The sequence below is a fragment of the Bufo gargarizans genome, chromosome 3, assembly GCF_014858855.1.
Source record: "Bufo gargarizans isolate SCDJY-AF-19 chromosome 3, ASM1485885v1, whole genome shotgun sequence".
Classification (NCBI taxonomy): Eukaryota; Metazoa; Chordata; class Amphibia; order Anura; family Bufonidae; genus Bufo; species Bufo gargarizans.
Window position 1 is genome coordinate 72,126,862 of NC_058082.1, and position 15,916 is coordinate 72,142,777.

The 15,916-nt window shown below is 41.1% G+C and overlaps 1 protein-coding gene across 2 annotated transcripts in view; it reads left to right on the forward strand.

The window, feature by feature from the left end:
- DCLK1 (doublecortin like kinase 1) overlaps window positions 1-15,916 on the forward strand; it is a 354,970-nt gene that overhangs the window by 262,192 nt on the left and 76,862 nt on the right. For both annotated transcript variants that reach the window (XM_044286573.1, XM_044286571.1), the window contains exon 7: window positions 15,418-15,502. In XM_044286573.1, coding sequence (XP_044142508.1) covers window positions 15,418-15,502 — 85 coding nt within the window. The remainder of the gene's footprint in view (window positions 1-15,417; window positions 15,503-15,916) is intronic.

Consider the following 15,916-nt stretch of genomic DNA (forward strand, 5'->3'; position numbering starts at 1 on the left):
GGATGGGGTGACAGAGGGAAGGAGCCCCAGTCCTTACCCTTCCCCGTCTGCGAAGTTGTGGCCACAACTTCGCAGCGGGGGAAGGTTCCCATGGCAACAGGATGCCTTCTCAGGCGTCCTGCTGTCCATGGTGCTGAACAGATCTATGCTAAAGGCATAGATCTGTTCAGACAAAGTGTAAGTAAAATACAGTACAGTACAATATATATTGTACTGTACTGTATTATACAGACATCAGACCCACTGGATCTTCAAGAACCAAGTGGGTCTGGGTAAAAAAAAAAGTAAGAAAAAGTGAAAAAAAATTGAAAATCAAAAAACACATTTATCACTAATTAAAAATGAAAAAAATAAAATTCCCTACACACGTTTGGTATCGCCGCGTCCGTAACGACCTGATCTATAAAAAGTAATGTTACTTTCCCCGCACGGTGAACGCCATAAAAAAAAAAAAACGATGAGAAAATTGAAATTTTGCCCACCTTACTTCCCAAAAAAGGTAATAAAAGTGATCAAAAAAGTTGCATGTACGCTAAAATAGTGCCAATCAAACCGTCATCTCATCCCGCAAAAAATGAGATCCCGCAAAAAATGAGACCCTACCCAAGATAATCGCCCAAAAACTGAAAAACTATGGCTCTTAGACTATGGAAACACTAAAACATGATTTTTTTTTTGTTTCAAAAATGAAATCATTGTGTAAAACTTACATAAATAAAAAAAGTATACATATTAGGTATCGCCGTGCCCGTATCGACCGGCTCTATAAAAATATCACATGAGTTAACCCCTCAGATGACCACCGTAAAAAATAAAAAATAAAAACTGTTTAAAAAAAGCAATTTTTTGTCATCTTACGTCACAAAAAGTGCAATAGCAAGCGATCAAAAAGTCATATGCACCCCAAAATAGTGCCAATAAAATAGCCATCTCATCCCACAAAAAATGAGACCCTACATAAGATAATCGCCCAAAAACTGAAAAAACTATGGCTCTTAGGCTATGGAGACACTAAAACTTTTTTTGTTTTAAAAATGAAATCATTGTGTAAAACTTACATAAATAAAAAAAAAAGTATACATATTAGGTATCGCCGCGTCCGTGACAACCTGCTCTATAAAATTACCACATGATCTAACCTTTCAGATGAATGTTGTAAATAACAACAACAAAAAAAGGTGGGAAAAAAGCTATTTCTTGTTACCTTGCCGCACAAAAAGTGTAATATAGAGCAACCAAAAATCATATGTACCCTAAACTAGTACCAACAAAACTGCCACCTTATCCCGTAGTTTCTAAAATGGGGTCACTTTTTTGGAGTTTCTACTCTAGAGGTGCATTAGGGGGGCTTCAAATGGGACATGGTGTCAAAAAAACCAGTCCAGCAAAATCTGCCTTCCAAAAACCGTATGGCATTCCTTTCCTTCTGCGCCCTGCCGTGTGCCGGTACAGCGGTTTACAACCACATATGAGGTGTTTCTGTAAACTACAGAATCAGGGCCATAAATATTGAGTTTTGTTTGGCTGTTAACCCTTGCTTTGTTACTTGAAAAAAAATATTAAAATGGAAAATCTGCCAAAAAAGTGAAATTTTGAAATTGTATCTCTATTTTCCATTAAATCTTGTGCAACACCTAAAGGGTTAACAAAGTTTGTAAAATCAGTTTTGAATACCTTGAGGGGTGTAGTTTCTTAGATGGGGTCACTTTTAGGGAGTTTCTACTCTAGGGGTGCATCAGGGGGCTTCAAATGGGACATGGTGTAAATAAACCAGTCCAGCAAAATCTGCCTTCCAAAAAACAAACGGCGCACCTTTCACTCTACGCCCCGCTGTGTGGCCGTACAGTAGTTTACGGCCACATATGGGGTGTTTCTGTAAACGGCAGAGTCAGGGTAATAAAGATACAGTCTTGTTTGGCTGTTAACCCTTGCTTTGTTAGTGGAAAAAATGGGTTAAAATGGAAAATTAGGCAAAAAAATGAAATTCTCAAATTTCATTCCCATTTGCTAATAACTCTTGTGCAACACCTAAAGGGTTAACAAAGTTTGTAAAAATCAGTTTTGAATACCTTGAGGAGGTCATTTTTGGGTGGTTTCTATTATGTAAGCCTCGCAAAGTGACTTCAGAGCTGTAGTGGTCCCTAAAAATAGTTTTTTTGTAAATTTCTGAAAAATTTCAATATTTGCTTCTAAAGTTCTAAACCTTGTAACATCCCCAAAAAATAAAATATCATTCCCAAAATAATTCAAACATGAAGTAGACATATGGGGAATGTAAAGTCATCACAATTTTTGGGGGTATTACTATGTATTACAGAAGTAAAGAAACTGAAACTTTGAAATTTGCAAATTTTTCAAAATTTTGGGTAAATTAGGTATTTTTTTATGCAAAAAAAATAATTTTTTTGACTTCATTTTACCAGTGTCATGAAGTACAATATATGACGAAAAAACAATCTCAGAATGGCCTGGATAAGTCAAAGCGTTTTAAAGTTATGAGCACTTAAAGTGACACTGGTCAGATTTGCAAAAAATGGCCAAGTCCTTAAGGTGAAATAGGGCCGAGTCCTTAAGGGGTTAAATAAGTGTTTATGACCTCTTAATAGTTAAGAGATAAGGGTTATTAGATGACCTGCACAAAGTCAAAGTACCAGTCACACAGCTAGAAAAACTGTTAACCCTTTGTGACAGAATGGCTCAATATTTTTAACAAATACTGATTGAAAATATGATTTTTAGCCAAAAATGAGTAAAATGCAATCATAAAAAAAATTGCCTCAAAAGATGTACATAACCTTTAAGTCTTATCTGTAGTAGTGAACCTGTTGACCAGATCCCATACAAAATTCACTATTATACAACTAGAGTCCCTGAATGGTATTTATAACCATAGTTTGATAATGGTAAAATTAATGGGGCGCATTTATTAAGACCGATGTTTTAGACGCCAGTCTTAATAAGCCCTATACCTGGTAGTGAATTCACCGGAGTTATGACGAGGCGCCGACCTCTCCATAACTTTGACGTATCCACTGCTGCTTCTAAATGTAATACAGCTTCCGAGCTGTCTTACATTCAGACCATTTTCTACGCCTAAGCTAGGTGTAGAAAATGCCAGCCCATCCCCTTCCCTGCCTATACCATGTCCCCTTTTTAGACCTGGCATGAGTGGGAAAGAAGTCGCAGATTCTGCCGCAACATGGTGTGCGACAGAATCTGCGACTGATATATGCCACAGAAGTTGTGTATAGCTGTTCGTAAATGACCCCCGGGGTCTTTTCATTTGTTCTAATCAATAACTTTATATTTTAGATGCGAATTGCTAAATAGCAGGCTTTGTAGACGCTTTCTATAGGCTACTTTCACACTTGCGTTTTTTTGCGGATCCCTCATGGATCTGCAAAAACTCTTTGGTTACCATAATACAACCACATGCATCAGTCGTGAATGGATCTGGTTGTATTATGTCTTCTATAGCCATGACGGATCCGTCATGAACACTATTGAAAGTCAATGGGGGACTGATACGTTTTCTTTTTTTTAACAAATCTCTCTTTATTAAGATTTTACAGAGAAAGAAAAAAGTACGCACTGACATAAGAGTAATGTTGATACATCAGATGCAAAATATCACAAAGTATGCCATGTAGCATATAGCACAGGGATAGGGGAGGAGAGGAACATAGGAGAGGGGTAGGTGGTTTAAGGCATAAAGTTGCATATGTTGAATCAGCAGTGGCTTACTACTCAATGGTTGACACAAAATATTTTATAACATGTAAAATAACATGTAAAATATAATATGCAGTCTAATGGATGGCCTAAATATGACCATCATGATACAGAACAACACACAAGGCTGTACCTTTAAAGATGGTCAATGTGCCCAACCGCTCTCTTACTGAGGGAAATAGTATTGGTAACACCAACAATAACATGCAATAAATCAAATATAAATATCAAATGGCTGTGGACGATCTGCTCTATACTATAGAAGAGTGAAGAATAAGAGAGCTTAAGATTGAATGGGTTTAAATATTACAGAGTACGCCTCCATTTCCCTATCCATCCTCACTTTATAAGGCGGTTCAATGTTCTATAGTCATTGAGAGACGGATACGTTTTCTGTTGTGTCAGAAAAAACGGATCCGTCCCTATTGACTTTACATTGTGTGTCAGGACGGATCTGTCTTTCTCCGCATCACATCGCGGACAGTTCTTCTGATGCAACCAAACGGAATGGAATGCATTCTGCTGCACTCCGTTTCATTCAGTTCAGTTCTGTCCCCTTTGACAATGAAAGGGGGACAAAACGGAAGCAGAATTGAAAACGCTAGTGTGAAAGTAGCCATAGACAGTTCATTGATGAGGATGTCTTGTATATTGATCACTGGGTCTTTCTTATACTCTTCTGATGTTTTGTTACAATTCGGATGTTTTGATAATTTAATAAAGTTTTATGGGAAATGATCAGTATTTTCATGGCATTTTAATGTGTTTATTGTCTGATAAAAATGAAATGTGCAGTTCACATAGAGGTGTGACTGAGCCCACAGCCCTCCGCAGATACATCTGTACGTTTGGAAAGTTAGATTTAGACATGGAAGAGTAGGTTGAACTGAAATACTCTGTGCTGCAATTGACAATCCACTGATCTCCGTCATTAGTTTATGTATTCAATCATCTGGACTCGTCTCTGTAAAATGTAAACTATGCACAATGGTAAATGTACAATGCAGATTATGACCGCTACAAGTGTTAGGCTTCTTTCACATCAGTGTTATTTATTTCATTTATTCTGGTCCGTTATAGGACCAGAAGGACGAAAACAATGTAAGTGCTGCGCTGGGACAACAATTTTTTATGTGGACAATTGCTGAATTGTTTGCTTATCCCCATACAGCGGAAGTAAATGCAGCCCTCACCTCCACTGATGATCTACCAGTGATCGAGAGCGTCTGCTTAGTTTCCAATGATCTGTCACATAATCCGTCCATGTTAGGGCGGGTTCACATCACTGTTATGAACATGGTTATAATGACGGAATTCGTAAAACGGAATTCAAAACGGAAAGCTTTTGAGCTTTAGGTATTCAGTTTTAATCTGTCATAATAGAAGTCTATGGGCAAGCATAACGGATCCGTCTGGTTTCTGTTATCCAGGACGGAAAACAAAGTCCTGATATGTTATAACAGAAGACAAGAACGGAATTCATAACGGTGATGTGAACCCGCCCTTACTCACCATTGAGCAGTGCTGGACTGTGTAGGGACACACCCTTTTGACCAGGGGGGATGGTAGCACCCAGTTGTCAATTTATTCATGAATATCTAGGAGGAATAACAGAGGAACTGCACAACATAGAGGCCTAAGAAAAGATGCTAAATATCTAGGAGGAATAACAGAGGAACTGCACAACTTAGAGGGCTAAGAAACGATGCATGAGAACTGTTATCTAAAGTGGAATATAAGTATTTACTAAAACGGACATGTCAGAAAAGACAGTAGGTCCTCTTTAAACAGCTCTTTACATACTGAATCCGAACACATAAAACTAGGGATGAGCGAATCGACTTTGGATGAAACATCCGAAGTCAATTCGCATAATACTTTGAATACTATACGGAGCGAGCGTTCCATACAGTATTAGAGTGTATTGGCTCCGATGAGTCGAAGTTTTTTACTTCGCAAAGTCTCGCGAGACTTCGCATAATAACTTCATTTTTTACTGTAAAAAAAACATTTCCCAAACTCGGGTTCAGTTCCAAAGGAACCACTTGACTTCGCAAAGTAATAGCTTCGGCTCATAGGAGCCAATACATTCTAATACTGTACAGTATACAAAAGAAGAATAATGCGAATCGACTTCGGATGTTTTATGTCACGAAACAGCCGGTGTGAACCCACTGTGCCATGTGTCCTACCTCCTCTAAGGGCGTTGTCTAAGTGAACCCCTCGATCTTCACAGTACCCCTGATGGTGGGGATGGACTTTCCTGAGGGGAACACCAGGTCGCTACCTCTTGAGGAGGATAGGCACATGAGGCAGCTGGTCCATGCGGACCAGGAGGTACTTGAGAAAGGTACCAGAGGTGCAGGACCGAAGGATGAGGCAGAGACGTAGTCAGACAGCCAATAGGTCAGGGCAGGTGGCACAGGTACAGGTCAGGCAATCCGGGCAGGCAACAGGAGAGTCAAGGCAAGCAGGCAGGGATCAAACAGGTAGCAGAGTCCAGGAATACAGGTACGAGTCAGAAACACAGGAACACAAGTGTAAATCAGGAACCTTAGCAGGACACAAGGACCTTGACACTGAGGCATCTGGGAACGGGGCTGAGCCACGTATATATGCGCAGGAGGGCTAGGATTGGTCAGCGAGGTCACATGACCTAACCCATAAAGCACAGGAAGTGACGCGCGCCGACCCTTAAGGAAGTGCTGCAGGAAACAAGCAGCAAGCATGCTGTGGCCAGGGCTGAGAGGAAACTGTGGAGCGGATCCCAGAACAACAGTACCTACAACAGTACCTCATTTACATGACTTACACACCTGGAAAACCCATGGGTGACTGAACTCAGTTCATGTATAGGCTTTAGTGGTACTGCGGAGGGTCCGGATCTTATGCCGCAATATGCCATTTTAAGCCGGCCCTACATTAATACTAGGGGAGCTCTTACATTGATGCCCTCATCACCAGCACTGCAACTGATATATTAAAGTGGATTCCAATAGAATTTGAAAGAAGTAACCTGAGAAAAGAGCAAAGGGGGAGATTTATCAAAACTGATGCAAAGGAAAACTGTTAGTTGCCCATAGCAACAAATCTGATTCCACCTTTCATTTTTCTGAGCTCCTTTGAAAGATGAAAGGATCAATCTGATTGGTTGCTGTGGGAAACTAAGCCAGTTTTCCTTTGCTTTTTTTTTTTTTTTTTTATAAATGTCCCCCAAAGTTCCCATATTTTCTTCCACCTGTCCCCTTCCCCATGCAAACATACTTGTAAAAGGGAGTATGACAGCAAAATCAGACTACACAGTGTTATTTTGAAGTCTGTAACCATAGAGACACATAGGTCTGTATAAAAACTGTATAACTGTAGGATATTTGTAATCACCTCTGTCTCCAAACTTGTTCATTTTTTATTTTTGTTTTTATAATTTTTTATATGCAGTGACATAAACATTTTGGTGGTAAAGGGGAACACACACTTTTACGCTACATTCACATCTGAATAGGAGGCTCTGTTTGGAGCTTCTGTCGCAGTTTTCGTTAGAAATGGCGGAGAGAAAAGTGCTGCACGCAGGACTTTTTTCTCCACTACAAAAATGTTCTGAATGGAAACCTAACGGATCCCGTTATAGTGGATGGGATGTTATATTCTGTTCCTGTCAATTATTTGCCGAAACCATTATTTTCGTTCTTCTGCTCCTATAATGGAAATGCGTGTAATAAGCTGATGTAAATCAGCCTAAGAGATATTTTTAAGCCAAACTTTACAATTCGCCACAATGTGTTGTTTTATTTTGTATATTGTGAATACAAATGCAAGAATACAGAAAATGAAACAAACGCCTGTCAGAGAAAAGGTATTCTTTGAAATCAAAAGTCGTTTATTTATCCAAGGAAAATGAAATGACTTTTCCGTCATCAGTGTTTTTACAAAAAACAAGAATAATAACACATGAAAGCAGAAATGACATTTCTTTTTTACTGTCCCGGCGGTGACACCTCACCTCTTATTTTCCTATCTAACCATATTGCTTTGAAGCAGAATACAGTGACAGAATAGAGCGCTGTCGGCTGTGTGGTCGCTCCTGATATCCTGGCTTATATAATATCTGAGTTTGTTATATTCTTTATGTTCTCTTATAGAATATTTCAAACCATTTTTGCTATTTTTCATCCTACCATTTCCATCACATCTGTTTCTTTTAATCACATCATAACATTAATTATTTTATCCCTCTGAAGGGCAATCATGTAGTTTATACAATTAATATGAAAACACATTATCTAACATGGACTTCAATAAGTTATTGGCCACGTTCAATATAACTCTTAGGCCTCATGCACATGACCGTATTTTTGGTCTGCAACCAATCTGCATTTTTGCAGATCAGATGTGGACCCATATGTCCGTTCTGTGGCCCCACAATAAAGATCTAACATGTCCTATTCCTATCTGTATTGTGGACAAGAATAAGTATTTCTACAATGTAGACCAGGAAAGTCTGGGATGCACCTGGCTGGTATCCATGTTTTGCATATCCGCGGTTAGGGCCATGTGCATGAGGCCTTAATAATTTGAAGTTGCTGGATCTTTTGCCTTAGAAGTTTATGGATAAGCAATAAATAGTGTGGTATGTTGAGATTATCTCAATCGCCAATGTAGGTCAACTCTTTGCAGGTCATCAGTAAATGGTTCTGAAGGTTATCCGCACTGGAAGCCATTCTTCTGGACTTCCTACTGTTCGTTTTCAAATGTCTCTGACATGGTTGCACATGCTCACTTCCATCCTTCTGAGAAAGGCCATGCCCACTGAACTGTGATAGAGCTGCAGCAGAGAGGAGATACCCTCTAAGAAAAGACACCCCTTTTAAGATGCCAGCTTGAAACAAATCCAGTAGAGCAATTGGAGAAATGGATGGGTAGATCTCTGGATCCATGTGAGGTACAGGGCTGGTTCTAGCTTTGTCATGTACTTTATGATGTCTGGTAAATAGTTTTTTACATTAATCATGGGATAACCCCTCTAAGGCTACTTTCACACTTGCGTTCGGGGTTCCGCTTGTGAGTTCCGTTTGAAGGCTCTCACAAGCGGCCCCGAACGCATCCGTGTGGCCCTAATGCATTCTGAGTGGATGCGGATCCGCTCAGAATGCCTCAGTCTGGCACCGTTTGGCCTCTGCTCCGCTCAGCAGGCAGACACGCCTGGCCGTGCAGAGGCGTGCGGATCCGTCCAGACTTACAATGTAAGTCAATGGGGACGGATCCGTTTGAAGTTGACACAATATGGCTCAATATCAAACGGATCCGTCCCCCTTGACTTTCAATGTAAAGTCTGGACGGATCCGTCTGACTAACTTTTATACTCCGAACGCAAGTGTGAAAGTAGCCAAAGGGTTTCGGCTGAGATTAGGAATAAAGATCTGCTCTTTTTTTTTTAGAAACAGCACCACTACTGACTGTAGACTATGTCTGGTATTGCAGCTCATACTCATATGAATGGGTCAGTGCTGCAGTACCAGACCCAGCCCATGAGTGACAATGGCAGCAATTTTTCTTAACCTTTGCAGTACTATTTATACACTTTACGCATCATGATATTCCAGCTCTGCAGTACTACTCTTGATGTGTTTTACTCTAGGAGAGGAATAGTTGTAGTCACTGCACTTATCACATTAAGAGCCCAGTCAGACAGCCGTAGTGTTTTGCTGATCCGCAAAACACGGATACCGGCCGAGTGCGTTCCGCAATTTGCGGACCACACATGGCCGCAACCATAATAGAAAATGCCTATTCTTGTCCGTGATTGCGGACAAGAATAGGACATGTTCTATCTTTTCTGCGGAGCTGCGGAATGGAACCATGGATGCGGACAGCACATTGTGTGCTGTCCGCGTCTTTTGCCCAATTGAAATTAATGGGTCCACACGCATTCCGCAAAATTGCAGAACGGATGCGGACTCATTCATTCGGCCAACTTAATGCGCCCTTAAATGAATGCAATGTACCTGTACAGCATCCATAAGATAATTGCAGTATTGCTGGCCTTGGGGTTTTATTGAAAGTATCGGCTCCTGCAGCGGTTTCCACAGCTTACTTCATTTTCTGAAGGAAAGTGTTGTGGGGAATAACACTTATATGATTTATCCATATTTCTACCAGTAATTTGCTTCAAGTGTTATTCTGACCTTGGGTAAAGGGCACTGGTGTATAATGTACTGTAGTGGAAGGAGCAGTCAAGAAATTGAAATGACTGTACTGGTGTAGAATCCGAAGCTTGATGGAAAGTATTACTGGAAGATATGCAGAGATGTGCGAGCGTATAAAAATAATGAGATGACTTAAAAAAAGGAATACTGATAACTACCCTGGAGCCTTCACATACTGCCATATATCAACCTCATTTAATAATTTATATTTGCAATATATTTTAGCAGTATATTCTGTACATTTAAAGGGGGTTGTCTATTCTAGACATTCCCATTATTATATAGATAGAGTGATAAAGGGAGATCCTCAATTGTTTAGGGCAAGTTAGACTGCCTATAAGACTACCAGCACATTGATTTGTTTGGGTATTTTCAGGCAGTTTACACTGATGACTATCCTTAGCATAGGCCATGAATATAATCAGCCACAATGAGCAGATCTACCCTGCCACAGCAATACCTGGCCCAGTGGCGTCCATACGAACGTATCTGGTGCTACAGCCTCAGCTCATTTGAAAAATTGAGGCTGAGATACAGTATCAAAAATAGCCACTCGCCTACAGATGGCAGTCTATGGCATTCATCTCTATATGACTGCTTGACCACTGCTCCATTTTCGTGATTGGTACAGGTCCCAAGAGTCAGACCCCCACCGATAAGACAATTAACCCCTGTAGATAGGGATAGGTTAATCTTGGGATAATCCCTTTAAGATTTTTCAGCGGGTAAAAGATCCAGTTGTCTGAAGAAATGCCTCTAGATGATGGTACCAGCACATGAGATAATTGTTGTATGAGCATTAAAACAATCCAAGCCATCACAATCTTTCCATTTGTGACGTGGTGTACACCCAGGCAGCTGCCTCCATATTTAGTGAAAAGACCTGAACATTTCGAACTTTTGGCAATTTACCGAGTCCGTAGTGTGCAAGGTCAGGGTTCCTTCCTTTACCATCTCACCAGGCCGGATCTTACTATGGGCACCTTCAGCATCTTTTTATCCAGTAGTTTTAGCACTTTCCTCCTCAACGTTGCAATTCTACTTATCTCACTAATTATGGCATTCGGAAGAATTGACATCATCCTTTACATGGATTGACAAGTCAACCATGTACACCGACTAGAAAAACTAGCCAGTTGGGAGATCAGATCTCACAAAGTTTTGAAAACCTGGGCTCCCTGGATTCATCATGCTTACATCATAAGCTCCTGGCTATAGACCCTACCTTCTTTCCTTCTGTGTTACATCTCTCTCCATAATACTCACGTGTCTCCAAATTCCTTTGATGTGAGCCTGTGGGCTATTTTTGTGCGTCAAGAACACTTTCACAGGAGCTCTGGTTTGTTTGGGTTTGTGTTTTTATGCCTTTAATTTAATAAAAATGTAGGTTCCTCTTGATTTATGTATGACCCATGTTTGCATGGGTTTCCTCCGGGTTCTCCAGTTTCCTCCCACACTCCGAAGACATACTGATAGGGAACTTACACTGTGAGACCCATTATGGAGAGCGTGATGATAATGTCTGTAATGGGCTACAGAATATGTCAGCGTTATATAAGTGCGTATAATAAATAAAAATACAATATATGGCTATTTTACTGAGGCCTGCGCGCCTCCTTTTCACTAATTGTCTTTGTGACTTTAATGAATGTTCATCTGATTTATAAAACCTTTAATAAAAATAAATTTTAAAAAATCTTTACAATTAAGCACACACACTTTTCTGTCTGCAAAGATCATTTTCTTGTGACCTGAAGATCTATATCACAGATGTCTTATGTATTTGTCTGTTCACCGCCTCTACAGACTCGCACAAAAACATAAACCCCACGCAGATGTGACCCATGGTGAGATTGTATCAAGGAATATGAAATATCTCTCCTAAAGGCTCAGAGACCATGGGGGGCATTTATCATCCCCAGTACACCAGAAAACTGACTTCCAAACGCTGTAAAGTGTGGTACAAGCCCTGCTTGGACGAAATTTTGCGACGTTTTGTGGGTTTTAGCCCAGCTCACTACTTTTTCAAAAAAAGTGGGCTGAGCAAGGCAAGGAGTGGGTGTTGTGGGGGGAAGGATGGATGGTCGCACCAGCACATTTATTATAATCTATGCCTGTAAACTGGTGTAGATTATACCTCAGATCTAGATCAGCTCCCTTGCTGTTGTAGAGTTCAATTCTGGTGCACGGATTAATAATTAATGTTCATAATTGTGCACATCGGACGCCAGAGGAGGATAGATTAAGACTGGCATGTAAAACACTGGTCTTAATAAATGTCCCCCCATGTGCATGGACAGTGCATTGGCTGGGTCATGTAAATTATGATGATGAAGTTCCTTTATCAGTAATATGCCAGCCTAATACCGACCTATTGTATGTTACCATCTGCACCAGCATAACTCGGTGTTAAACCAATAAACTTTGGAGCAGATATACTTTGAAGTTCCAGTCTTAGTATAAAGTCGGCACAGGGTGGGCCAAATTTGATGTCAAATTTAATAATAAATTTCATATATTTGACTCATTTCCAGGCAGTCCATGCTCCAGAAGTTCAAATCTACACCAACTATGAACTGACATAAATTTGAAATATGATGTAAAATGTTTAAAGGGGGTTATCCAATCCTATAAAATGTCCCCCTATATGCCGGACCCCTCACATTGAATATACTTTCCGCTCCTGGTCCCCACCAGGCTGCTGCAACTTCTCCCTGTGTGCGGATGAAAACATCCGGTGTTGGGGGGGAGCAGCCAATGGCACGCGGGGACAGGGACGAGCCTCCCTAGCGTCACCCGCGATGCTAGGGAGGCTAGCATCCGCGATGCTAGGGAGGCCTGCACCCTGATGGTGGACGTTTGGCAGGGTGCAAGGCAGGAGGTCAGGTACAGTGGAGACACTGTCTAGGAGACAATGACTAGAGTACAGTTGCCAGTAGAGTTGCAATAAGTAAAGGCCCTCTTTACTGAATAAATAATGGGAGTAATAATTCATACAGCAGCAAAAGGCACAGTTCTGACATATGTTATATAGTAGGCAAACTTCCTAAATAACCACAGGAGTGCAATTCCATTCTGATTAACTCTCTCAGCAATTCCCAGGCTGAGGAGTGCAGATCTTAGATCCGGATGGCCAGCCTGTCTCAAAGTGTGGTGGGTGTCTGAGGCAATTAAGCCTGTCCACAAGCAGTAAAGTCTTAATGCCATAAACATGCATTACCTTACTGTCTGAATCCAGTGCACAACCTTGAAAATGGTTCTCAATTCTCTGTCTGTTCTCTTTCCCTTAGGGGCAGTCTCTCAGTTAAGTTGCTCTTTGGCAGCTTTTCAGTCTCAGGAATGGTGTTCCCTGGACGAGTCTTCTCTTTAGTTTTACTTAGCAGCAGCTCACACATGTAGGTCTTCTCTAGTCTTCACCACTAAGACTCTCTAACTAACCAGAGGAGGCTACACCAGCCGGTCTTTACGGCAACCTACCCAAGACTGCCAGTTTTAAAGGGGTCGTGCAGAGGTTTATATTGATGACCTCTCCTCAGGACAGGTCATCAATATCTGATCGGTGGGGGTCCGACACCCAGCACCCTGCCCAATCAGCTGTTTGAGGGATTTTGAAAATTTTCAGGAATTGGTGTAGAAAGCATATTGGTATAACCTCCTATTATACAAACATTCAAGTGAAATTCAAAAAGTTATCTACAGTGGTGAAACGCATTACAGTTTATTTAAAATGGCTGTAGCCTTCTGGAAAACCATTTCCATGAAGGGGAAGGGGGCCCTCCTTTTGTATGCACCCTTTATTAGCCATGGGACCTATTGGAGCAGATTTACTAGGCATACAGATGGAGTAAAATTAGACCAGCTATGTAGAAATGCCCAAATTGTATCTCAGGGGCTCAGGCTGGAGGATACATGTGGTGCAGGGACCGACGCTTTTCTCTGACTCTATACCAACTATAGGTTGGCTTAGGCTACTTTCACACTTGCGGCAGAGGATTCCGGCAGGCAGTTCCGTCACCGGAACGGTCTGCCGAATCCGGCAATCTGGATGCTAATGGATGCATTTGTGAGACTCTCACAAATGCATTGCAATACCGGATCTGTCTTCCCGGTTGTCATCCGGAAAAACGGATCCAGTATTTATTTATTTCACACATTTTATGGTCTGCGCATGTGTGGATGGAAAAAAAGCGTTAAGTTTTGCCGGAACACTTGGGGCCGGATCTGGCATGAATGCATTTCAATGGAAATTGATTCCGGTATTCCGGCATATGTTCAGGATTTTTGTCCGGAGAGAAAACTGCAGCAATCTGTGGTATTTTCTTTGCCAAAAAATGGGGACTGAACTGATTAATCCTGAACGGAATGCTCTCCATTCAGAATGCATTAGGATAAAACTGATCAGTTTTTTTCCGATATTGAGCCCCTAGGACGGAACTCAATGCTGGAAAAGAAAAAACGCTAGTGTGAAAGTACCATTAGTTTGAAATCATGACTCAATTTTGGTGCAGAATGTAACATATTAAACCATGCTCCTTTTTGTTTGAAGCCATGCCCCTTTCCTGGTAAGTCATACCCCCTTGACGGGCAGGGGAAAATACTTTCTCTAAACCTAGATTTGCCAAATTTTGGAGCAATTTCTGCCATAATATAGGTGCACTCGCATTAGTAAATGTGTGCCATACATTGTATGCAGTTCAGAAAGGCTGCCTTTCTGTAGAGAATTCAATCCCCACAATCACCATCCCGTTCAAGCAGTCTCTGTGTGACGCACAATGTTAAAAGGGATTCTTCATACAAGACATATCATTATATAAAGCACAGTAATACACTGTAACCATGACAACCAGTCATACTGTGTATCCGTTTGTATCAATCTACAGCATTCACTACTATCTGATTGTCTCTTCTGCATCGCGATTCAGATTTCCCAGTGATTTTCCCAGAAATATTCATTGATGAAGAACCACACCGTTCACAATGAGGACAATTTCGACAGAAAGAACATTTTAAACTACTGTAATTTAAAGGGTCAAAAAACTCATAGAGACATACCAAAAGTTTTGATCGGTGGGTGAGGCTGAGATCCCCACCAATCACGAGAATAAGACAAGAGAAGCGTATATATATTTCACGCTCTCTCTCATCGATGCAGGAGATGGAATTGAGATGGGCCCATAGACTTTCCATTATAGGGGAAAGAGTGATATTTTCATTCTAGTGATCGGCGGGGGTCTCAGCCCTCAGACCCCCCGTGATAAAAACTTTTGGTATGTGTCTATAACATATCAAAAGTTTTAAGAAAACACAGTGACACTTTAATCCCTATAAAAACCATTACGACATTTACAGAAGCAAAAATCCAGTCATGCGAGAAATGACTTTTTTGGAAGAGAAGGAAAAGCACAGAAAATAATGTCTTATCCGCCTCCTCTGGTTGGGATGTAACTAGCAATATAATAACTTGTACCTTTGCTTGTTTCAGGGCTCTCAGCACAGTGGCTCCTCTACCTCATTAGCTTCCACCAAAGTATGCAGCTCCATGGATGAGGGTGACCTCTTAGTGGAAGGTAAGATACAAGACTATACCACCTAAATATACATAGCATTTCACCTGCCATTACATCAGTGACATTCGTGTTGAGCTCGTTCCATCCTATTGCCACAAGCCACTGAGGAGGAGGAGGGCAGAGGAGCGGATAGGAGTTATAGTAGCAAGAGGGGTGATCATATAGTAGTTTGCACTCACTCTGACTCTCCGCTTGGCCACTCAGTGATGGGAAGGGAGCACCTTTCAACCCTTCAGGGCATTCTCTAGTTTTGGGGTTCTCCTGCCTGGTATTGGCTGAGGTGCCCTTTGTGTTCCCTTGGCAGCTGAGGGTGTTGGTGCAGTGTAGAAATGATGTGGCCAAGTCAGCAGCAAAACGGTTCTCTACTGAAGCATTGAAGGAGTATTCCCATCACAGACAATGGGAGCATATCGC